This window comes from Callospermophilus lateralis, chromosome 3 (assembly GCF_048772815.1).
Source record: "Callospermophilus lateralis isolate mCalLat2 chromosome 3, mCalLat2.hap1, whole genome shotgun sequence".
NCBI lineage: Eukaryota > Metazoa > Chordata > Mammalia > Rodentia > Sciuridae > Callospermophilus > Callospermophilus lateralis.
In genome coordinates this window covers 15,072,083-15,095,683 of record NC_135307.1, presented here as the reverse complement: position 1 = coordinate 15,095,683, position 23,601 = coordinate 15,072,083, and the positions used below count along the sequence as shown (strand labels likewise).

General features: G+C 47.4%; 1 protein-coding gene across 4 annotated transcripts in view; it reads right to left on the bottom strand.

Moving 5' to 3' along the window:
- The window catches only part of Ttc7b (tetratricopeptide repeat domain 7B), a 234,360-nt gene that overhangs the window by 145,574 nt on the left and 65,185 nt on the right, over positions 1-23,601 (bottom strand). For all 4 annotated transcript variants that reach the window (XM_076849750.2, XM_076849751.2, XM_076849753.2 and 1 more), the window contains one exon: positions 14,181-14,302. In XM_076849750.2, the coding sequence (XP_076705865.1) occupies positions 14,181-14,302 (122 nt within the window). The remainder of the gene's footprint in view (positions 1-14,180; positions 14,303-23,601) is intronic.

Genomic DNA, 23,601 nt, shown 5'->3' with positions numbered 1-23,601 from the left:
ACAGGTTAGATATATAAATATAAAAACTACATTTATAAAACTTCAGGAATAAGACAAAGGAAAAAAATCTTTTGGTTTCAGACAAAATTCTCTTATCATAGCAAAAACTGACAAACTGAACTTCACTGAAGTGAAAAAACTTTTCCTCTTTAAATGACACCACTTAAAAAATGAAAACATGAGCCTCAGACTGGTGAAAATATTCATAAAACGTAAATCTGACAGAAAAGTTGTATCTAGAATATATGAGGAACTCTTCCTGCTCAATAGGAAGACAAACCAAATGAAAAGAGCGCCCCCACGGTCTGAAGAGAGGTTTCACCATAGAAGATGAAGGGACAGTGCTCATTAGCTAATGACACCAGCTACCAGCATCATTAATCATACGGAAAATACAAATTAAAATCACAGAGGGCAACTACAAACTTACTAGAATGGCTCTAATTTAAAAACCTGACAATACAAGCGTTGAAGAGAATGGAAAGAACCTGAAGCCTCGTCATAGCTACCAGTTGGAAATGTTAAATGGTAGAGCCGCTTTGGAACACAGGTGGGCAATTCCTTAAAAAGCTAAATACCACATGACCCGCCAGTTCAACCCTCGTGAACCTGTGCAAGGGAATGAAAGCATGTCTACAGGAGGATTTGGACGGCATGTTCACAGGGCGTTCTTCACTGGAGCCAGGGAGTGACGTGCCTGGGGAGGGCGATGAAGTCTATCCACGATGAGGAGCTGCTCAGCCACAAAAAGGACGACCTGCTGACACAAGTCACACAGGGAACCTCAGGGTCACTATGTTAAGTGAAGGAAGTGAGACTCACTGACTTATTCTTGGGTATTTTTATGCGAAATTTCTAGAAAAGGCAAATCTACAGAGACGGCCACATGAGGGCTAGGCGTGGGGTGGAAATTGATTGGAAACAGGTGTGAGGGAGTGATGGCGACGTTCTAAACAAGCATTGTGGAGATGGCTGCACAGCCGTATGGTTTATTTAAAACACTTGAACTGCACTAACTATGACAAGTAGATTTTTTAATAGTTGAAATAGGAGTTACAAATTACACCTAAATGAAGATGCTAATACATAAGCAGCTTGCTTTACAACCATCCCTCCCTCTCCTGACTCTGATCTCTACCTTCTTGTTCTTTTGTCTCTTATGTCACCTCTTGGTCAATTTTCATTCTATTTTCAGCAGTTTCTCCTCATGGTGGGACCCAGTCCCCCAAAAGGGCTCCAGTGGGGTAGTTTCAAGTCTTCAGAGGAGCCAGACTGCTTCAGCCTCCTACACCTCATTGAGCAAAACCCTTCTCACTTTTAGCTCCTAAGCCCAAGCCGTTGGCCAGAGCAGCTTTCCAGTGAACACTTGTTCTTTGGGGATGTCTCACTGTTTCCTCTGCTCTCTTCCACACAAATGCAAACAATATTCAGCTACAAGGACACCAGCTTGATTCTGAGGCTCATGAGGATGCCTTTCATCTATGTGGTAGGTTTTTTTTTTTTTTTTTTTTTTTTGCAGGGGGAGGAGTACTGAGGATGAAACTCAGGGACACTTAACCACTGAGTACATCTCCACATCCCCAGCCCTTTTAATTTTTATGTTGAGACAGGGTTTCAATAAATGGCTTAGGGCATCAGAAAGTTGCTGAAGCTGGCCTTGAACTTGTGATCCTCCTGCCCCAGCCTCCCAAGTCTTGGGGATTACAGGCATGCGCTACCATGCCTGGCTGTCATCTAGTTTTGCTGTAAATGTTGTTTGTGGGTTTTGGGTTTTGCAGTTGATTTACTGTGTCTTTTCTATGAGAGAACCCCAAACTGTGCTGCCACTGTCACAACCATCTGCCCAGATTTCTCAGCTGCCAATTCTTGCCTTTTCCTCTATAGGTGCTAACAAATCCTTCACTCTGCAGTGTTTTAGTTATTCATCTATAAAACCTATTCAGTGTTGAGTATGCACCAGACATTGTTTAAACACATTGTCATCACTATCTCAGTCTACCCAGCAGCCCTATGCAGTGGGTACTAGTATTATTATCACCAGCTGCAGATGAAGAAACTAAAATGGAGAGACAGTAAGGTGACTTACCTGTGACCCACTGCTAGTAACAGAAGAGCAAGCATTCAGACCTGGGCAGATGGATCCAGAGTCAGTGCTGGACAGTGCTGCCTCTCCCAAGCACAGGAAGATCTGCCTGGCAGACTCACCCTCAGCCATGACCTCTGTCCTCCTCCACCTCCCCTAAGGCCACCATCAGAGGGTAAGCTTCATCCCTCCTTCAAAGACCAGTTCTTCTGGTAAACCTGCTGCTCTCACTATGCAGTGAGCTACTCTTCCTTCTCCCCATAGTACTTTCCTGGGGGTGATGGAGTTTTTCATTAACATCCTAATCTTCCCATATGCTCAAAGAACACTTTCTATTCATCTTATCTGCCCAGAGCTTACCTAGTGGGTTTCCAATCAACATTCATGGAACTGAGTAGATGATAATTTGGGTTTTCTGGTTTTTATTTGTTTGTTTGTTTTTAGTTTCTAGCCCAAAATGTGCTTGAAAGCAATATGTGTTAGTCAGCTTTTCATTGCTGTGATGAAAATACCTAACAAGAACAACTTAAAGAAGGGAAAGTTTATTTTGGCTCATGGTTTCAGAGATTTGGTCCATGGTTGGCCAATTTATTACTCTGGGCCCAAGGTGAGCAGAACATCATGGTAGAGAAGCATTGTTCCATCCATGGTGGCCAGGAAGCAGGGAGAAGGGGAAGGGGCCTCAGAGAAGATGGATCTTTCCAGGCACACCCCCAGTGACCCATGTCCTCCTGCCATGTCCCATCTGCCTACAGTTACCACCCAGTCAGTCCATTCAAACTAGGATAGACTGATTAAGTTACAGCTCTCGCAATCCAATCAGGTCACCTCTGAATATTCCTGCATGAACACAGGATTTGTGGGGGACACCTCCTATCCAAACAAAAAATAATCGCATCTTTAAAAAAAAATCTGCCATTCAGGTTTCACTAAGTCAAGCTAATGCGTTCTTCTGGGTATTCTTCAGAAGAAACCCAGCTTAGTCTCTTCCTGGCATTTTAACTGCTTGTTTCCCACTCACAGGGATTTGCTCCTTCTGATGCTAATTGGCCAGGAAGATTCAAAGGAGAACCAGCTACCAGGACCGTCAGCCACCCAGCACAGGCAGAGAAGATGCACATCATGCCAAAGGGAGCAGAAGGAAGGAGAGCTAGCAGAAGAAAGGTACAGGGTGTCTGCACCAACCTAGAGAATTGCTGCCAGAGGCACTTATGAATGCAAAGCAAAAATTTAGACCTAAAATACAGAAGAAGGTGAAATAACCAAATGTCAATTGAAAAAACTAATTCATAAATTTGAAAAACTGTAGTGTAATACAGGAGATTGCTCTGAGAACAGTTATATTACAGGCTTCCTCCTGGTGGGCAGATCTATGGTAGATAGCATCATGCTAAAATAAAGGCAGGCACATGTAAGAAAACATAGTCACCCCTTCTCCTTTTCAATAGAAGGTTCTAATAATGCCTAAGAAGAGTCAGAAATCTTCCAACATCTCATTTTCTAGGCTTTAGCTTAATCTGTCTCAGAAATTCTCTGTAAGCATTCACTAAAAATATCTCTGCTATACAAGAATGGAAAGAAAATCATGATTTTTTAAAAATAGGTATGGAATATTCCTTTAAAAAAGTGGGACCTCACCCTGATCCCACCTTCTTAATAAATATTAATGCACTTGGCACCTAAGCCAGGGAAGGGGAAAAGCAGGTCAGTGAGCTCTGCTAAGCAGCAGGATAGGGGTGCTGCAGGCTGCACCCTCCTTCCCACCACGCCTCCTGCGTGGGGATGTGGAGACCTGCTCTGCACAGGTGGTAATAAGTCACCAGACTGACAGGTTCCGGGAGGGTGCCATTGCTTCCTTCTTGCCCAGACAAGGTGTGAATTCCTCTTTCCCAGCACAGCACACGTGTCATTTTAACGGTCTATCCAAGTGGAGCACACAAAGGCCACACGAAATATTCTCACAAGCTTCTGTATCCAGCTTCACCCTGTGAGGCTCCGACTGCAGGAGACACACGCTTGCTGTCTAAAACACTCAGGTCTGCAGGCTGTGGGAATAAATGTTCTCAGCAACGAAGCCCTGGAAACCCTTTCCTGCTGTGGGAACTCTGGAATCCCATCCAGATGTGGACCTAGACTTAGGTAAGGAGGCCAACAAGCACCAAAATTCCACCATGCTGGGAACTTCCCAGAAGAAAAGGCTCTCTCAGTACCTGCTTGAAGAATGATAAGAAAGCCACACTATTGCAAGCACCCCTAATCTCAGAGGCAGGCAGAAAGCAGAGGCCCGACCTCTAATAAATTAGAGTGTGGAATCAGGTGACTTTTTTAAAAAATGTTTTTTAGTTGTCAATGGACCTCTATTTTATTTATCGGCAGTGCTGAGAATCAGACCCAGTGTCTCACACATGCTACCTAGGTAAGTGCTCTACCACTGAGCCACACCCTCAGCCCCCAAGGAAACTTTCTGATACCAGGCACTGTCCACCCTCCTTGAACAGAGTGAGACTGTGCTTAGGAAGAACCAGATGCTCTTTACACATCTCCCTGTCCCCTTCCAAGGAGCAACAGAAGAAGCAGTGAGTTCCACAAAGCCAGTCCAGGCCATCTGTCTATGTCATGCCCCTGGCACTCAGCACAGTGCTCAGCACCCCAGCTCTCAACACAGTCAAACTACAGTGTCAGGTAGGCCTCTATGAGCCACAGCCATCTCAGCCAAAAATGAAAAGTACATGACTCATGAGGCCATTCATGCACAACCACACACCAGGCACTGTTAAAGGGACAGGTCTGAGCAGGGTGCAGTGGTGACCAGTAATCCTGGCTGGGAGCCTGAGGCCGGGAGGATTGTAAGTTTGAGGCCAGCCTGGACAATGTAGCAAGACCCTGTATTAAAATTTAAAAAACTGAAAAGGGCTGGGAACGTAGCTCAGGGGTGGAGTACTTGCCAAGCATGTTCAAAACCCTGAGCTCAATATCTGGCACTAAAAAAAAAAAAAAAAAAAAGGATGTAAATAGGTCCCCAAACAAAACATAAAAATTTCTACCCAAGAAGAAGAATTTATGTTCTAGTAAAGTAAGACATAAGCAAATTTAAGAGGAAAAAAATACAATGTGGGCAAAGTTTTAACAAATCCCTTCTTCTTCTGTTAGAGAACTTGACCTTCTTCTGTTAGGTTAACTTTCCAGGTCTGTCCCCCTAACCTAGTATGTCACTGGGCAACTGCTTATGGTACAAATGACCCCTGTCTGATAACCTGCATCTGGACTTGTAGGAACTATGGAAACCTGCTGGGGACAGCAGCTCTGGGCTCCACTGAGTGTGGTGACTCAAGACCAAGCACAGCCCTTGGAAGACCGAAAGCCTGGGACAGGGCAGAGCCATACCTTCTCAAGATGAGCCTCCTTCCTGGCACCTGAGCTGTCACCTGAGGTAAGAGGGACAGAGAAGAGTCCTGAGCTTAATGGAGTGCTAAGAGCATGCTCATGTGAATATATGACACTACTCTGATACTGCCCTTACAGTGAATTCTGTGTCCTTCTAGATGGACAGGTGTCAAGTATGGCCTATGAAATTCTGTGAACAGGACCTGAGAAGACCATGGGAAGCACTGTCCCTAGAATGTCTGTTACTGATTAAATGTCAAGAAGAAAAATAAAGCATAGAAAAAAGGATGGTGTGGCTAGATAAGATGCCTGTGAGGGTCCTTGATTGTCCCATGCCCCTGGCCTCTCTCCCCTCAGCTAGCTAGCTGCCAGTCAGGGAGTATCTTCAGGGTCTGCTCCACCACCTCCTCAAGATCACCAAATCTATTCAATTTCATTAAAAAATGGACTCTTGGAAGTGATACCTCCCTCCCCATCACTGCACCCTCCTAGGATGTGCTGCCACATCAGGTACTATGATCTGACTCATCTCTGGGGCTGTCACCATCTATTCCCAGCTCCTCCAAAGAGGAGCTGGAAAGCAACCTCAGGACAAGTGGATGTCAAAAGCATCATCGGGAGCCATACGGCAGTGGGCAGCATCCTTGGACAGCACCACATGCTCCTGCAGGCTGCTACGCATGCCACTCCCAGCCAGAGCACTCCCGGGAGCAGGCCTGCGAGCACTGCCACCGAACAGATCTCACACTAGCACCACGGAGAATCAATCTCCAGTTATATCAAGAAAACACTAAAGGTTATCTTGTTTTTAGATACTATATTATATAGGTAAGGGGAAAAAAAAAAGTAGGACTGTCCCTTTCCCCTTTCCTGAAAGGCCTAGATCATTTGTGATTATCTTCCTGCTAACCTAAAAATTCCACAGGGCTCATTGCCCATCCCCATCCTAGTTCATACCACATAAATATTTGACAGACAAATAAATGAATAAATAAGCAAACAAGTAAAGAATCTCTCTCTCCTCAAACCCCATTAAAATTGAAAATCACTATCCTACACCAGTTCATCTTTCAGGGAATTCTAGTTCTCAATGGTGGGTGAAGGAATTACAGCCTGCCTTCCTAGAGGCAGCAGACAGCTGGGCAAAACCACGTGGGGAAGGGCCTAATGAGATGCAATGGCATTGCAGTTAGTTCACCCAGCTCCTCCGCACTGTGGAGCCTAAAGTACCTGCCCCATCTTGAAGTCAAAGACACACCAGCAGGGCTGCACCCATCTGGGCAAATGCTGACAGACCTTCCAGAGGCACAGGATTCTACTGTGCTGTTGAGTGCTGGCTCATGAAGTCCTGAAGCAGTGACCTGTCCCCCACAATTCATTACAGAAAACAATGGTCTTGGAGTTTCATAATTAAAATAGATGAGGGTTCTCTTGTTTCCTGCCTTCATGATGGCTTGAAGGGGTGAGCCAGACCCAGTCCCATATAAGCAATATGGATTTAGCTGACTGTTTTTATGATATAAATGACTGCATCTAGACCTTTTTTTAAAAGTCCTTATTTCCTAGTGTAAGCTATGCCTTCAAGCTGCACTACTCTGACTCCATATGTATGGGGAAGAGACTGTTGGGCACACTCATTATGGTCTGCGGTCCCAGCTCTGCAGTCACCCAGGTGTGTGAGCCTGAATAAACATCCAGACTTTGTGAAGGCAGTGATTGGGCCTGACCTATATGTGAGGGCCTCAGTAAATGTTCATGGGTTGGTTCCTGCAGGTGATTTTTCTGGATCCCATCTATAAAGAGTAGTGGCTGAAACAAATGCTCTCTAAACAAAGGCCCCAGGGTTTTCAGAATCGGTACCCACTGTCAGGTCCACTATGATGAAAGGGGCCCCTGTAGGAAATGACTCACATGAAATGCTGAGGACAGTGAGCAAGGATAATGGAGTCTCGTAAACCTGTGAATGCCTGAGTGACATGGGGCATCCCCAGGTGGCCCTGGCTCACAGGCAGCGGGAACGCCACAGAACCCCCCTTCTGCGGCCCCCTCCCACACACTCGGCCTCTCCTTCCATCTTTCACTCTCCCACCTGGTTCCTATGGAGATCAGAATACAGCCTGTGGCCATTAAGCCATGTAAAATGGCCCAGGCTCCCCTGCTACGGGGGACATGAGCCGGTGGCACTACACTCTTGCCAAATGCACCACTCTGTCCTTGGCCTTCCCACTCTCCACCCTCATGAGCTAACGGCTCCTCCACACCTGAAGAATGGATTCTCTGTTTCTTAGCCTGGTGTTTAACCTGCTGTCCTTCCAGCATGAACTTCACCTTGGAAAAGAAAACCAGAGAAAAAGAGCACTTGGGGAGAGTGGCCACCACACACTGCTGTCACCCTTCCTGCAACCTGCTCTGCACTGTCCCCTAGCAGCTTCTGCCCCCACTGCCTCCTCGGGTCATAGCATCTTGTGTTCTCTACATTAGTGTTCACACTTGGAGCCTCTCTGCGACATTCTGCACAGCGACCACGTCCTCCTTCCTGCACATGCCCCACTTGGCTCTCTGCCTTCTCCCTTCGCCAGCGTCCACCTCCTGCAGATCTCCAGGCAGCCCCAGATTTCTCTTCTGTTCTATCCTCTGCCCCTCACAGAGCCCATCTGGTCCCCAGGCTTTACAGGCAATCAGTAGCTGAAACCTCTTCTTTCATGACTCAAGTTCAGCCCCACCCCTGGGCTCCCGTATCCTCCAGCTGACGCTTCCACTTGGACTTGGCACAGGCATCTCAAACATAACCTGTGCAAAGGCAAATATCTGACTTTCATTTCCCAAATCTGATCCTCTCATTGTCCCCACCCATCCAACCGACTGCTCTAGATTAACCCGGGAGTCATCACTGGCCTCTCCCTTCCCATGACCTGCTGCCAGCACAGACTGACCACCAGCTGCTCCTCACACACACCTCAGGTCCACCCCCTCTACCCGGTCTCCGCTACAGCTGCCACCTCGGAGGTGGGCATCTAGTGTCTTGCCCATCAGTTATCACCTCCCCTTTGTACTAGTGCCTTGGGGATCTTTCTTTGGATAACTGTCATGCTCCAACTGTATGCTGCCATAGTAGACCTGGCTTTTCAGGGTCCGTATCTAAGTCCCCCTTCTAACTGTGCTTCAGCTATTGGACTACCTTCCCACTCCTTTTTTTCTCCTCCTCCTCCTCTTCCTTCTCCTCCTCCTCCTTCTTCTTCTTCCTGCTGTACTGGGGACCGACTCTAGGCCCTTATACATGCTAGGCAAATGATCTACCACTGAGCTGCCTCCTTGGCCCTTTTTATTTCACTTTGAGGCAGGGTCTTGCTAAGTTGCCCAGGTTGGTCTTGAATTTGTCATCCTCCTGCCTCAGCGTCCTGAGGAACTGGGATCATAGCTGTGTGCCCCATGTTCAGCTTCCTTTCAGCTTATTAAACACATCAAGTTCTCTCCTGGTTCAGGACCTGGGCCCTCACTGGGCCCTCTTCCTGGAATACTCCTCCCCTGCCTGAGCCGCCCCCACGTTCCTCAGTCTTAGTCTCATCCCAGTGTCGCCTGGCCTGGCCGTGTGATCTGAGCAAAAGTGCTCAGCCACTGCACTGATTCACTTCTCAGCACTATGACCACTTATGATCACGCACCTGGGTTTACCTGCTTTTACCTTGCCTCCCTAGACAAGCACCCGCCCTGCGCCTAGACTCTCATATTCACCAACAGGTGCTGGAATGGAGCACAGCACTTCGCACATAGCAGAACCCGATAAATAGTTACTGAATGAAGCCCAAATTCACCACAGGCCAGGTCCTGTGCTGAGAGGTTCGCATGAAATTCCCCAGATTTCTGTATAAATTCCCTCCAGGATACACAAAGCTCAAGTACAGTTAGGACTCCATCTTCCTCCCAGTCACTTAGAATGCTGACCCCCAACAGCCTCCCGAGTCTATCTGCATCTACATAATTTCAAGCCCATTTCTCCAAATCCTTACTCCCTTTTCCAAATCATGTGGCCATTCCAGCACAGCAGCCTTCCTGTTTGCTCCTGGGACCACCTGGACTTGCCCTGTCACAATACGAAACTGCTTGTTTTAATTCTTAATTCTCCATGATTCTTTATTCCATGAACTCCAGGGCAGGGACTCAGTCTTTCTTCCTCACCACTCTATCCTGACTACCTAAAATAGGGCCTGGCCCGGAGTGGCACACAATTAACCCTCACTGAATGGAAGAGCAAGAGGCCGTGCCAAATGCCTGGACGGTAAGGTAAGGTGGGGTGGCTGGAACCTCAGCTCATTTAGAGTGCTCTTTCACTGCTGAATATTTTAAAGAACCATGATATGACCTTTAAAGTTACTAATGCTCATGTCTCACCCCTTTTCTTCTCCTACCACCTCCCGCAGAGCAAAGCCCATTTCTTTTTCATCTCTGTCTCTCTTGAAGTCTGTCATGTTCAACAACTGCTGTGTATTAACTGCTCACCTTCTCTGCAATGGACTCAGAATGTCAAAAGTCATGTGCAGCTTAAGAAGTGGGTACTTCTTCCTGCTGCAAGAGGGAGATGCCTGGAGCCAGATTGTAAAGCATGAGTGCCTGAGACACCAATGCATGGAGCCCTGAGCTGCGCTTCCTGGCCGCACCTCCCCGTGATGTCTCCCACAATCACACAGACTCTGGAGCCTGTCTGCGGCCACTGCAGTCCCTGAGGTGATAAACCCCAGAGGCACCCCTCCCCAGCAGCCTGTGGGACACAGCAGGGCCTTGCGGCCCATTTTTCTGCCAAGGGTAGGCTACACTGAGCAGGGTAAATGGTGACAAAGTTTTATAAGATTATTTGGGAAGGTTAAAAACTTTTGGCAGCCAATGCACAGAGGTGATTCGTGGTCTGTGCTTGACCTTAAGAACAGAATCCAAAGCCTTTCCACACACTCTGTCCCCTGGCCTGGCCATAAGCCCCTCGGGGAACCTGCAATAGCTCCTGCCTGACTTGCTACTTTCTCTGAGTCAGAACTCAGTGCTGCACCCTAGCAACCAATGGCCACATCTCCTCCTGGCTTCAATTTATCCCTACTAGCCCTGATCAAAACCCATCCAGAGCCGGGGACACGCACTGTTCTGCTCACCCAGAACATAAGCCACATTACTTGAGATGTCCTTCACTGCCCATTGTTTACAAAGGATGGTTAGCTAGTCCTAAGATAAATGCAGCAAATGAGTGGCACCCCAAATCCAAGCCTCCCCAGCAAGTCAAGTGGGGAGTCACACTTTTCTTCTCCCTGGAAGGCTGAAGAGAATGGGAATGAGGCCAACTCCCAGCCACTGGTGAGTTACCACTGAAGACCCCCGTCCTGCCACAGTTGGACCATTAGGCCATCAGCAACCAGGCGTTAACCAAGCTGACACCAGCAGTCACTGTGGATAACGCCCCTCCTCCAAGCCCGGCAGCATGAGGCCCAGCAATCAAATGCACAATGCCTGCTCCTGTGACCTTCTACTTCAGCTGGACTTTGGCGTTACTCTGGTCCCACTTTCAGCCAGGAAACTGGCAGGGCACCATCAGTCCTGGAAGTCACAGTTTGCTGACTGTCATCTGCCCCTGGTTCACCACATGGCCCACGAGCCTTTACTTTCTTGCTCCTTCCCACAGCTCCTGCGGTAGGTGGCATTAGCCCCAATTCACAGATAAAGAAACTGAGGTCCCACAAGTAAACAGGCTGTTCCAAGTCCAGGTCTAGCCTGAGCCCCTTGCTGCCCCTCATACAAAAGTGTGCTGGGGTGAGGAAATTCTGAAAACCCGGAGGCAGAGTCCTGGCCTAGGGCCAGAGCTCCCTGGTTCTACCCTCTGTAGAGACAAGATTCTTTTCACCCTTAACAGGCTTTTGCTGCCACCCAGAGGGATAAGAGAAACAGATGTGAAATAGAGGTGGGTGCATTCCAAATTGGACCATACCAGTGTCTCTTGGGGCCAGAGACGGAGCATGGTACAGGTCCAGATGGCAGCCATGGAGGAGGAGAGGGAGAGAAAGGAAGGAAGAGAGGGAGAAGGAGGAAGTGGGGGCACAATGGGGGAAGAGGGGAGGAAGAGAATAACAAAGAAACTTCTGTGTGCTACCGGAAAAGCCTGAGCAGAAACTGCCCCAGCAAAGGCTGCTGCAGGGCCAGACCTGGGGGTCAAGTGCTCCTCACCAGCCCCACTCAAGGCTCAGTGGTAAAAGGACTGAGGTCAGAAACCTGGAACCCGGGGTACTGTGTGCCCTGCAGCAAATCACACGCCTGATTTGGACTCCTGTGAAATCATGGAGATGCAAGGTGGCAGTGGAGAGGGAAGAGAGAACTGGAGTAGCAGTGAGGACGGAGAGAAGGCACCTGCAGACCTAACAATGCCCCTAAGAGCAAAGGCGCTGGAGGGCCAGGAACTTCCTGGCATGGGGTTTTCAGGAGGATGCTCAAGGTCAACAGTTGGTGGGGGGTCACTCCTGGAAAAGATGGGAGAGTTAGAAGAGTAAGATCCATTCCATAACCCAGTGAGTCCTCGGGAACAGTAACCCCAAAGCTGAGCATATATTTAATTATATCACTGAAGAAATAAGATGTAGTTTTCCTATTTCCACCTCTTACCACCAAACTCTTCTATCCTGTATTTTCCTACACTGACAGTCCATCCTGTCCACCACCCTTCCAGACACATAGAGGAAAAGTTCAGAAAAACAAAAATGGAGTGAGATACAAGGAGCAAATACATCAGAAGATGGAACTGTGGGAAGCCCTGGGGCTGAGGGACAGCAGCTCCCTCCATTCTCCTGTGGCATCCACTGACCAATGACCCACCATGTGGCTCTTGCACCCTGAATAACCCACTGGTAAGAGGCATCTGATGGCCCCTTGGCATGTCCAAACCTTCCCACTGGTCTCTTCTGTTCACATTTCATGGTCTCAACACTGGCCCCCACCTCCACCTACCAAGAGTAATCTCCCACTACTGCCACCAATCCCAGCCTCTAGAACCCTGCAGCTGGCAGGGACCTTTTAGAGTACTTGGTTCTTGGAACACAGTGACAAGAGCAAGAGGATAAGAAAAGACTTACAAGGGGAACAGACCCTGACAGCTGCATCAATGAACTTGAGCAAAGTTACATAAGATGAGAAATCAGTCAGGAAGCAATCCCCAGCATGTAACCTGTCCGCTAGTGCAAACCACTCATGATTATATTGTAGTTGGATTTCTGGGGGCAGCCAACCTTTCAGGGACTGACGTCAGAGCCTAACAGTCCTGCTTCTTCCTCTCCAAGGAACAGGCTTCAAAGATAAAAAATAACTTATCTGGACCAAACTGATCAATCTCACAGAAAGCATTTTCAGTAGAAGGTATTGGTTCAGCCCCACTGGGAGCCCACAGGGGACTGATTCCTGTGGGTTTCCGTATCAATACATCCACACAGGTTAGAGGGGAGCAAGGGTTGGGGGTTCCTCTGTGACAACCACCATTTTTTGTAAAATGGGAAAAGAAACAGATCATTAGAATGATATTCCATGTTCCCTCCCTTCCCGCTCTCTTTACAACAGACAACAGCATCTTAGTCTAGAGGGCATGCGCCATTACTCAGAGATCTCAGGCAGCAGCAGATGAGATCAAACTTGAAAGCCATCAAGCCACTGCAAACCTCGGGGTGTTGATCCTGACCTTTTGTGGTCCTTGCTGAGCTGAACCCGTGGCCTTTGGAGCAAAGCAGGCCTTTCCTCCCAGACAGTTAAATAGGATTTGGAAAACAGGCATTTATTCTCAACAGATGCAAATGGATGGTCGCAGCGCTGGCTGCCAGGCAGATGGAATCCAACTGCTGTGAGCTACACCCCAAGGTTTGAAGCTCTAAAAATGAAGAGAGAGCAGCTCTGCTGTTCATTTTTCCAGAAGCTGGGACTTGTGTCCCCTCTGTCAATTAAAGCACTACTGGACTACTGCTCCTAGAGGAAGGGGTCCAGCCCCCAGGGGCCTCCCATGCAAAGCTGGAGGAGCTGCAGAGGAACAGATACCTACTGTTGGTCTCCATGCACATCTATCCTGCAGCACAATGTCAAAACAAGGGACAACTGAAGAGATGTGGAACAGAATCAGCACGTTTCTCACAACAGCAACACATCAGGAAAACAGACATGAATGCATTAGAGAGCCCCCTCCCACACGTGCTCCTCAACCCATTCCAAAAGCAGCTCAAGTAGAATGGAGAAAGCGAGTTCTTACAGACACACCCACCTGCACAAACCCTGCCTAGGATGTGGCAAATATGATCCTCTGAGCTCATCAGTCATTGAAAGGGGATGCTTCTGTGTGCCTGGGTTTCCAGTTTGTTAAGTTTTTCCTTGATAACATGGGGAGGCCTGTGCAGTGCCTCTCGCAGGGAGGAAGGGCACCAAAACTTGGCCCCATGAGACCCACCCACCTGGGCTTGGTTTCCCAACCTGTGGCTCAGTCAATAAATGCCCTCCTTCTTCTCTTACCCCTCCTTCAAATTTCACGGGAAAGCAAGAGGGCCAGGTGGAGAGGAGACAACAAGAAGAGCCAGAGCTCGTTCTTTTTAAAAAATATTCCAATTGTAGTTCATATTTAAAATTACTTCATTAGAGTAACTAAACTGAAGACAGCAGTAAAAGTCTATTTTCCTTCTTTAGGATGTGGATTGAAAAAATGAAGAACGCTTACCCATTTTTGAAATAGAGGACATGGGCTCTCTGAAGTCCTGTTTCTAGGAAAAAACCTAGTTCTTGATCGTGGGGAGCAGGGCCAGGCTTAGGACTTCTGTTTTGGATATTAGTAAGTATTACCTAGAAGGGGAGAAAATGGGAAACTAATCAGATGCACATCCACACCTGCGTCCTACACACCCCGGTCCAGTGCACGGCTCAGCTTACAAACCCAACCTCCTTCCCTGGGATCAGCATAGGGGTGCGGTGCAAAAGTGCAAGCATCAGGAGAGCAGAGAATGGCTTCCACAGGACAGGGAGCAGCTGGCAACCCAGTGGCCCTCACGGCCTTCCTGGCATTGAGAGCTGAGGCAGGAGGGGCACTGCTGAGTGGACAGTGCTGGGAGAAGCATTAGAGGTGGAACACTGCTGAATGCCAGTATGATGAGTGACACGGACTCAGGTTCGTGAGTAGGATGAGTGACACGGACTCAGGTCCCAGCAAAGGGCACAAAGTCATCGTCCACCAACGGCTAAGGACACCACGCAGCTCCAGCACTGCATGAGCCCAAGGAGCTCCAACGAACAGTCTAATAAAGCATTTCTCAAAGAAAAACCTACTTGTGGCCATATAAAAACCACATAAGGGTTCTGCAAACATACTGCCTGCAATTGCTGGGAGTCAGCAGGACTTTAAAAGATCCAGTTGTTAGCCAGACCCCAAATATGAAAGAGGTCTTAAAATTATTCTCCAAATGGAGTTGAAGCAATTTGCTGGTTCTCTAACCTGCAAGCTTTGGGGAAAGAAAAGAAGAAGGCAACAGTGGATGCAGCACTGAGGAGTAAATCCAGGTGGTCTACCCTTGCAACCACACCACACTGCAACATCTTATCAAAGGCCCTGCTCCTTCGGCCTTGGTGCTTGACTCAGCACTGCTCACCCGTGTTCCTCTCCTCTAGGACTCACATCTCCACTCCACTCCAAGGTTCTCCTCCATACATGCGCACACTGTTGGAGATGCGCAGGGCATCATCTTTTCCTTTCTCTCTTAAGAACCTCTTGAAGTGACCACTACCATGCCTTAGAGCTTCAAAAATCAGCAGTATGCTGCCAAGTCCCAAATTTAACCTCTAGTCCAGATCTCTCTGCATTTCAAACTCAGATAGTAGCTGACTATATCACTTGGAAATCCAACACTGAAACTTTCAAAATGAAAATAATTTTGTAAAAAAAGAGATCATGTTATATATACACCAGCTCTAAATTTAACATTACATTTAATTTAGTTAAATTTGAGAGAAGAAACTGAAGTGTAACCATAATCATTCAACTTCAGAAAAATGTTTTTATTCCTATAGTTAATTAAAAATTTCTCTACAGTTAAAAATATATATTCTGTTTATTATGTGTATGTATATGTACACACACAGAGTAGAACACTATTTTTACCTATATGTTTCAACTTTATACAGTGTCTATCTGCACATGATACTGATAGAGAAATTAATACATTCATATTTTCTACTTTGCCTTTTCCTGTAGTCCTACATTTTTATCACATTACCAGTTTTATATTTCAGCCTCCCATATTGGTTATATTACTATTTTTATATTGCCATAAAAATATGCATGCCATAAATATGTGGGGGTGTTGTTTTCTTTTCAAAGAATACTAATTGGGGGGTATTTTTTTGTTTTGTTTTTTGCAGTTTTGAGACTAAATCAGATCTTACTTGTGCCCAGCAAGCACTCTACTTACTGAGCCTCCCCAAGTCCTGTGCACTGTCTTGATAACTGGGGTATTTAAAGGACAGGAAGTAGGAGTCATTCTTCTGTTTCAAGACTATTTGGGCTGTTCTGGGTCACTTGAATTTCCATTCAAATTTTTGAACGAGCTTGTCAGTTTTTGCAAAAGGGCAACTCACATTTTCAGAGGGATTGGGTTGAATTTGTAGATCAATTTGGACAGTGCAACTATTTTAATAAATAAGATATTTCAATGCATGCACATTTACCTAGATCTTCCTTAATTTCTTTAAACAATGTCTTTTACTTTTTAGTGTATATTTTAATATACACTAAATTTTATCATTTTGATGCCATTAAAAGTGGAATTGTTTTCTTAATTTTCTTTTTGGATTGTTCATTGCTAGTGCACAGAAACATGTGATTTTGATATTTGATACTGAATCCTAACCTTGCTAAACTTGCTGATTAGTTCTAGTAGCTTTTTTTGTGTGGGGGGGTGTGTCTTTGGATTTTCTATATACAAAATCATGTCATCTTCCTTTCCAGTCAGGATGCCCTTTATTACTTTTTCTTGCCTAACAGCACTGTTTAGAATGCCTATTTCAATATTTAGCAGAATTGACTAGCAGAAATCCTATCCTGTACATGGAAAGCAACTAGTCTTTCACCATTAAATACATTATTAGATGTGGGTTTTTTTCTTTTTTAATAAATGCCCCATATCAGGTTGAGTAAGTTCCCTCCTATTTCTAGTTTGTTGGGTATTTTTGTTTTAAAATCATGAAAGAGTTTTAGATTTTATCAAATGCTTTCTCTGGATCTGTCAAGTTGATCATGTGATTTCTTTCTTTACATATTGATATGCTGAATCACATTAATTATTGGATGTTAAACCACCTTTCCTTCCTAAATCTCTCTGGGTTATGATACATAATCTTTTTACAGATCCTCCTATATTTAATTCCAATAAACACATACTCAGTTGAAAACATCATAGGTTGGAAATGCATTTTATACAACTGACCTGTTGAACATCATGACACAGCCTGGTTGACTGTAAAGATGCTCAGAGCACAGAAGAACCAACAGCTGGGCAAACTCATGTAACACAAGCCTATTTTATGATAAAATGTTGAATGACTCATGCAATTCATTGAATGCTTGTGTCAGAAACAGTACGATGTGCAGAGGTGTACGTCTAGATCAGAACACCACTCACCACAGCTGCCCCGCATGGGGGGGGGAAGTATCAGGCTGCTTATTATTAGTTCAGGAAAAGATCAAAATTCAATATTCAAAGTACAGTTTCTAATGAGCATGTATTGCTTTCCCACCACTGTAATGTTGAAAGTCTAAATGTTATAGTTGACACCATTTGTGTACATCACATGATTCAATTTACTTGTGTTTTGCTGAAAGACAGTGGAATGAGATGGACACCATCACCCTAAGTACATGTGTGGAGACATGAATGGTGTGAATATACTTTGTATATAACCAGAAAAAATAAATACACAACAAAGAAAGTTTTTGCATCTATATTCAGAGATACTGGTTTCATAAAATGAGTTAGGAAGTGTTTTCTTCTTATGTTCTGGAAATCTGGTGGTATTGGTATCACTTCTTCCTTAGAATTCCACACCACTGGAATTCATCAATGGAGCCAAGAAGACCTATAGTTATCTTTATGGGGAGGTTTTTAGCTACAAATTCAATTTTTACAATGCATAGAGGGATATTTAGGGCTATCTATTCCTGCTTGGGTGAGCTTTGATAGTTTGAATCATTCAGGGAATTTGCTTATTTATTGGCATAACACTGTTCCTAATTTTCCCCTACAGCCTTTTGATGTCTGTAACAATCTATATAAGTGTCTCATCACTTTTGGGCCTTAGTAATATGTGTTTTCTTTCTTTTATTCTTATTCAGTCTTGTTAAGAGATTTATCAGTTTTATTGATCTTTTCAAAAGACCAAACTGGTCTTTTGAAAGACTAATTTTGCTGATTTCTGGTCTTAATCTTTTAATATTTTCTTCCTTCTGCTTGCTTTGGTTCTAATTTATTCTTCTTTTTCTACTTTCTTGAGTTAGAGGCTTAGATCAACTACACACATTTTTAGGATTATAATGTCTTATTGACAAATTGCCCTTTTTATTAGGTAATGTCACCCTTTGCCTCTTGTAATAGTCTTTATTCCTAAGTAAACATTTTAAGACAGACATTTTAGCATTCTCTTGATTATCATTTGCATGGAACATAGTTTTATTATTTGTCTTCTTATATGTCAATATTTAAAGTGGTTTTCTCAGACATAGTGTATAGTCACATCTTGCTTTTCTGTTCAATCTGAAAATCTATGCCTTTAATTGGAATGCTTGGGCCATTTACATTTAAAACTTATTTTGTCTCATTTTAGAAAAACATTTTAATTTTTCTCTTCCAATCCTTTAAAGGTGTTATAGTTTGGATATGAAGTGTCTCCCAGAGGTACCCTGACATTCAGGCGAAACTTAAAAAACTGGAACGGGGACCCTTGACCCCTCAGAGTGAAGTCCTGGCCACAGCCTTTAAGGGGTATCATAACTGGGATGAGAAGGCCAGAGAGCAAAAATCCCAGATGCTGGCACAGGCTCTGCAGGGACCTACCCCACAGGCCCCTTCGTTTCTGGCCAAATGTCCACCACCCAAGATGGCCCCTGGGCCCCGTTTTAAGTGTGGGACAGAGGAACACTGGGCACAAGAGGACCCGAATCCCAGGCCACCTACACATCCATGCCCTAAATGCCAATTAAGGGGTCACTGGGCCATGGACTGCCCCCACCCCAGAAGGGGAGCTGGATCCACCCCAAGCCCAGACCTGGGTCTTTTGGGGCTGGCAACGGACAACTGAAGGGGCCTTGGGACTCCCCCTCTGATGACCACCATCAACTTTCAGGGGCCAAGGGTCACTATTATGGTGGATGGACACCCAATTAACTTCCTTTTAGACACAGGGGACACATACTCAGTCTTGAGGGAGTTTTGGGGACCACTGTTCCACCCTATTCCCCCATTGTTGGGATAGGGGGACAAACAATCCTTTGCCTTAAAACCCTCACACTCTCTTATAGGATTCACCACCATCCTTTCTCCCACCAGTTTTTGGTATTGCCCCAATGCCCCATTCCCCTATTGGAAAGGGACATGTCAGCCAAATTCCATGCCTCCATCACACTCCATCCCAGCCTTTCTCTTATCCTCGCCCTTGCAGAATCAACCCACATGTCCATAGGCTCCCCTCCTTCTCTCCCTCCAGAGGTAAACCCTCAAGTTTGGGACATTTCCACCCCTTCTGTGGTTCACTGTGTCCCTGTCAGAATTCATCTTAAGGATCCTCAGCATTTCCCTTGTCAACCTCAATACCCTCTTCCATAGCAGTCTTCAGGGCCTACAGCCCATTATTAAGGACCTATGGCGCAAGGGCTTACTAAGGCCTACCCACTCCCCTTACAGCACTCCAATTTGGGCTGTAAAGAACCAGTCCAAATACCCCTCTCAAGCCAGGCTCCTTTCCTGCCCGCCAGGCTCCAGGACAACTTCCCCGAGCCGACTGGCAGTTGGATTTCACACACGTGCCCAGGGTCAAGAGGTATCTCTATCTCCTCGTCCTTATAGACACCTTCTCAGGATGGGGGGAAGCTTTTCCAACCACCAACAAAGGGGCATCCATGGTCGTCTCTGTTTTGCACTCAGATATCATCCTGAGATTTAGGGTCCTTACTTCCTTGCAATCAGATAATGGCCCCAAGTTTACTTCACAATTCACACAACACATTTCTGGGGCTCTCCACATTCCCTGCATCTACACCCCCTATCACCCCAGCTCTTCAGGAAGGTAGAACGCGGCAACTGCACCCTAAAGGACACCCCTACCAAGCTCCCCCTCGAACCACATCTCCACTGGGTCAAACTTCTCCCAGTGGCCCTGTCTCGCCTTCCGGCACTCCCCAAAGGCCAACTCAAACGTCCCCTTTTGAGGTGATGTATGAACGCCCACCCCGGCCACCTGGGGTGACCCCTTCACCCTGCATCCTTCCAGAACATCTCAGTCATCCCCTTCTTAGATTCATCGAAGACAGATTTGGAAACACCAGGAAACTCCATGACCTGATCCCTCCAGGCCATGGGTCTCTTTCCCCTTAACCCTGGGTGACTGGGAATATTTCTCTCCTCCTCCTGGTGACATGCCTACCCTGACACCTAACTGGAAGGGCCCCTAAGGGTCATCTTGTGTACTCCCACCGCTGCCCGCCTTCAGGATCCCCAGGCAAACTGACTTCATGGATTCACATTTCCAGGCTGAAACCAGGCGGCCTCCGACCGGAGGAGCCCAGGCTGATGACCACCGTCCTCCTCCCACAGACACGTCGGCTGCACCGCCGGAGAGTCCCCTAAAGCTCCACCTCTCACCCGAGGGTCCTTCCCCCTGCCCGAGGAGGACCTTCCTCATCCCGACAACCCCTCCCAACCTCAGGCCCCACGCTAGCTGCCCCCCACAGTCCTGGCGGCCCTCCTGGCCCACCTCCTCACGCCCCCCCCTGCTTCTCAGACACGGTTGCCCTCTCCCTGGGCTCCCTGTGTGGGCCTCTCTACGTGTCACAAGCCCCTGCGGAAGCACAGGCAGCAGTCTAACCAGACCTTCACCAGCCCTCCCCAGGGGTTTCACACGCGTCCCTAGTAAAGGCCCCACCAAGGGCTGAGGGAACTTCGCATCGTGGATGTGGAGCTACACAACGGAAACACGACTGCGAACGTCACTAGCTTGTCACCTGGGGCCAGGCCCACTCGCTCTCGCTGGCCTTTTCTCAGCCAGTCCCTCTCACTGGACCTCCGGCCAGGAGCTCCCTCTTCTTCTCTTGGCCTTGGGGTACCGTTGGTGTTCTTAGGCCCACATGGGGCGCACCTGGCTCGTGGAGCTCGTGGAGGCCCTCCGACAGGACAGCTGGCTGACTCCCCCATTTGCAGGGACAAGGATTGGGCCGAGACTATCCATGACCTATGGCTTCGAGGAGCTTTCATCGATTTCAGCCCCAAGGAAACTCACATCTCCAGCGCCCTGGCCTTCACAGCCATGCTTCCTTGTCCCCGCACCCTGGCCATCCCTCCCTTCCTTCACACCCTGCGTCTCTCTCCAGCAGGAAGTAGCCAGACATCTCATCGCCCTGCTCCCAACACAAAAACTAAAAGGAGTAATGACAGGTGTGTGGGAGAGTCCCTGCCAAAGTGAAGTTTCCGTCTGGCGAGAACACCACGGACTCCCTTACCCTCCCCCTCCTCGCTGAAGAGCGCCAAATTCAAAAGTTTTCTAGACCAATCCCCACTGGACACACAGTGTTTGCTCGCTGTTCCTGAGCCATCCTGCCAATCAGCACCCGATACGTCACCTACACAACCCTTCTTAAGCCCAAACTTGCAAGCTCTCGCTCTAAGCTGTCTTCCTCTCTGCCCTCTTCCTCCTCCTCTCTGCCCTCTTCCTCTCTGCTCTCTGCCCTCTTCCTCTCTTTCTCTTTCTCTTCTCTCTGCCTCCCCTTTTTTCCCCTTTGGGCAGCCCCCAATAAAATCTCTTGGTTGAATCTCCATCTTGGGTGAGTCACTCGCCTTTCAAGGAGCCCCCAGATAAACTTTTCCTCCTTGAATTGTTCTTGTCAGGTGTTTGTTCACAACAGTGACAATGCTGCCTAAAACTGCTGGCGCCAGAGGTTTTTCTGGGTGGTTCTGCTCCACTCCCAGTTTTCCGTGCCCCTGCGTGTGCTGCAGAGGGTGCCTCTCTCCATGCTCATACCCCTTTCCCACAGTACTCGCCATCAGATATCGCTTGGTACTGCTTTTGTTCTGTGTTTGGTGTGGGGAGGGAAGGTTTCTTGGTTCTTTTGGTCAAGATTTGGTCTCAGGCTGGGCCTGCACACCTGGACCTCAGGGATGGGGCTCATCTTCAAAGGCCTCTCATTGGATATCTCCCTCCTAGCTGCTGGAGTTCCCTCCTAGGACAAAAACCACCAAATATCTATCCCCAGGTGTTGGGTGCACAGCAGGCTGAACTGTGTTGTCTGCAGGGCAGGCTGAACAGATGTTGGCTGCAAGATAGCCCATGCACTCAAACCTCCCTCTATCTGGTCCTTTATCACCTGTTTGCCTCAAGTCTGAACATTCAACCCTGCTCAAGGCTGAACACTTAACCCCCCCCCCCTTGAGCCAACAAGGCAGCTTGCAGACCCAGAGGCGCCATTAGATTTGGGCTATAAAAACTCCCTCCTGCCAGGCCCCCCTCTCTCTTGCTCTCTCTTTGCTCCCTCTCTCTCTTGCTCCCTCTCTCTTGCTATCTTGCTTTCTCTGTCTCTCTCCTGCGTGCACTTCCTCCTTCCCTCCCTCCCTCTCCCCCCACCTTCCTTCTTTCTTTTCTCTTTGTTGCACTGCTGCAATAAAGATCTTTTGGTTGCTCTAAGTGTTGTGGTCACTTTTCCTTTCACCAGGAAACCTCTGGGCATGATGAGACTCCTAGGAGTTCAGGCTCCATCGCCTTCCCATCTTAAGAAAGGGCACTGCCATCCAACCAGCTGCTCGAGGCAGACACTGAGCCCCAAGCTTTACACCCACTCTCCTTCATGTCTCATCCATTACCATGTCCCTCCTAATTCTTTCTCAAACGTGTCTGTGTCTGTCCATTTCTACTGACATCACCGCAGCTAAACTACCCGTGCTCATGCTGAGTTTCTGCAGTAGCCTCCTACATGGAGTCTCCTTGTCTTCTCTGGATTCTCTAGTGCTCCTCTGCTATCCAGGGGCAGCTTGAAGGACGTTTATGACACTACCTGGATCACGCTATTCTTAGCAAGGTCTTTCTTCTCTCTCAGCTATTGGCTCCACTCTTCCTCAAGGGCTTTTCCTAACCAACCAATGTCAAGTCGGCCTGCCCCTCCCCCAGCATCCTGTTCTGTGTTGTTTTGTTTTACCAGATCATTGGCTGGCTCCCTTCACCAGGCTACAAATCCCCCAGTCAGGGGCCATGCCTATTTAGTTTACTAATGTATACACCCCAGGTCGGCCACAGTGTCTCAGGGTGAGCACTGCGTATAGGTAGTAAATGAATGAATGAAGGAATTTTCAAGGCTAATCCTAAATGCAGGAAAAAGGCAATAGGAAAGTAACTGCTGTGTATTAGGTACACAGCTCTCCACTCAAACCCGCTGAGCGCACACCCCATCCACCCTTGCTCAGGGGGAAACTGAGTCTCTTGTCTACTGAGCACATCCTTCCCCTCGGCCCCATGAGTCTTCTCTTTTCTCATAGAGCAAAGTCCAAAATGTCAGAGGTCAGGGCGGCCAGGATGACATTAGGTTTTGCATGGGCAGAATGGGAGAGTCTTGCTGGGACAGAGGGAACAGCTTAGCTCCAGGTCTATCTAGCCTAAAGCCCCTGCACCTTGAGTTGAATGTCTTCCTCACAAAGAGCCCGCAACACGGGGTCCTGGACGGGAGCACCGTTTGGCACTGTGAAGCCACACTTGTCCTGTGGATAAACACTTGCTGGGAGAGGGCTGCTGACAAGTGTCCTTAACAGGCACATTCTCCTTTGGCAAAAGCCCACGGGCCAGGAATGAGGAAGCCGACAGCGCCAAAGACTCAGACCAACAGGCTGGGGCGCCAGGTCTGC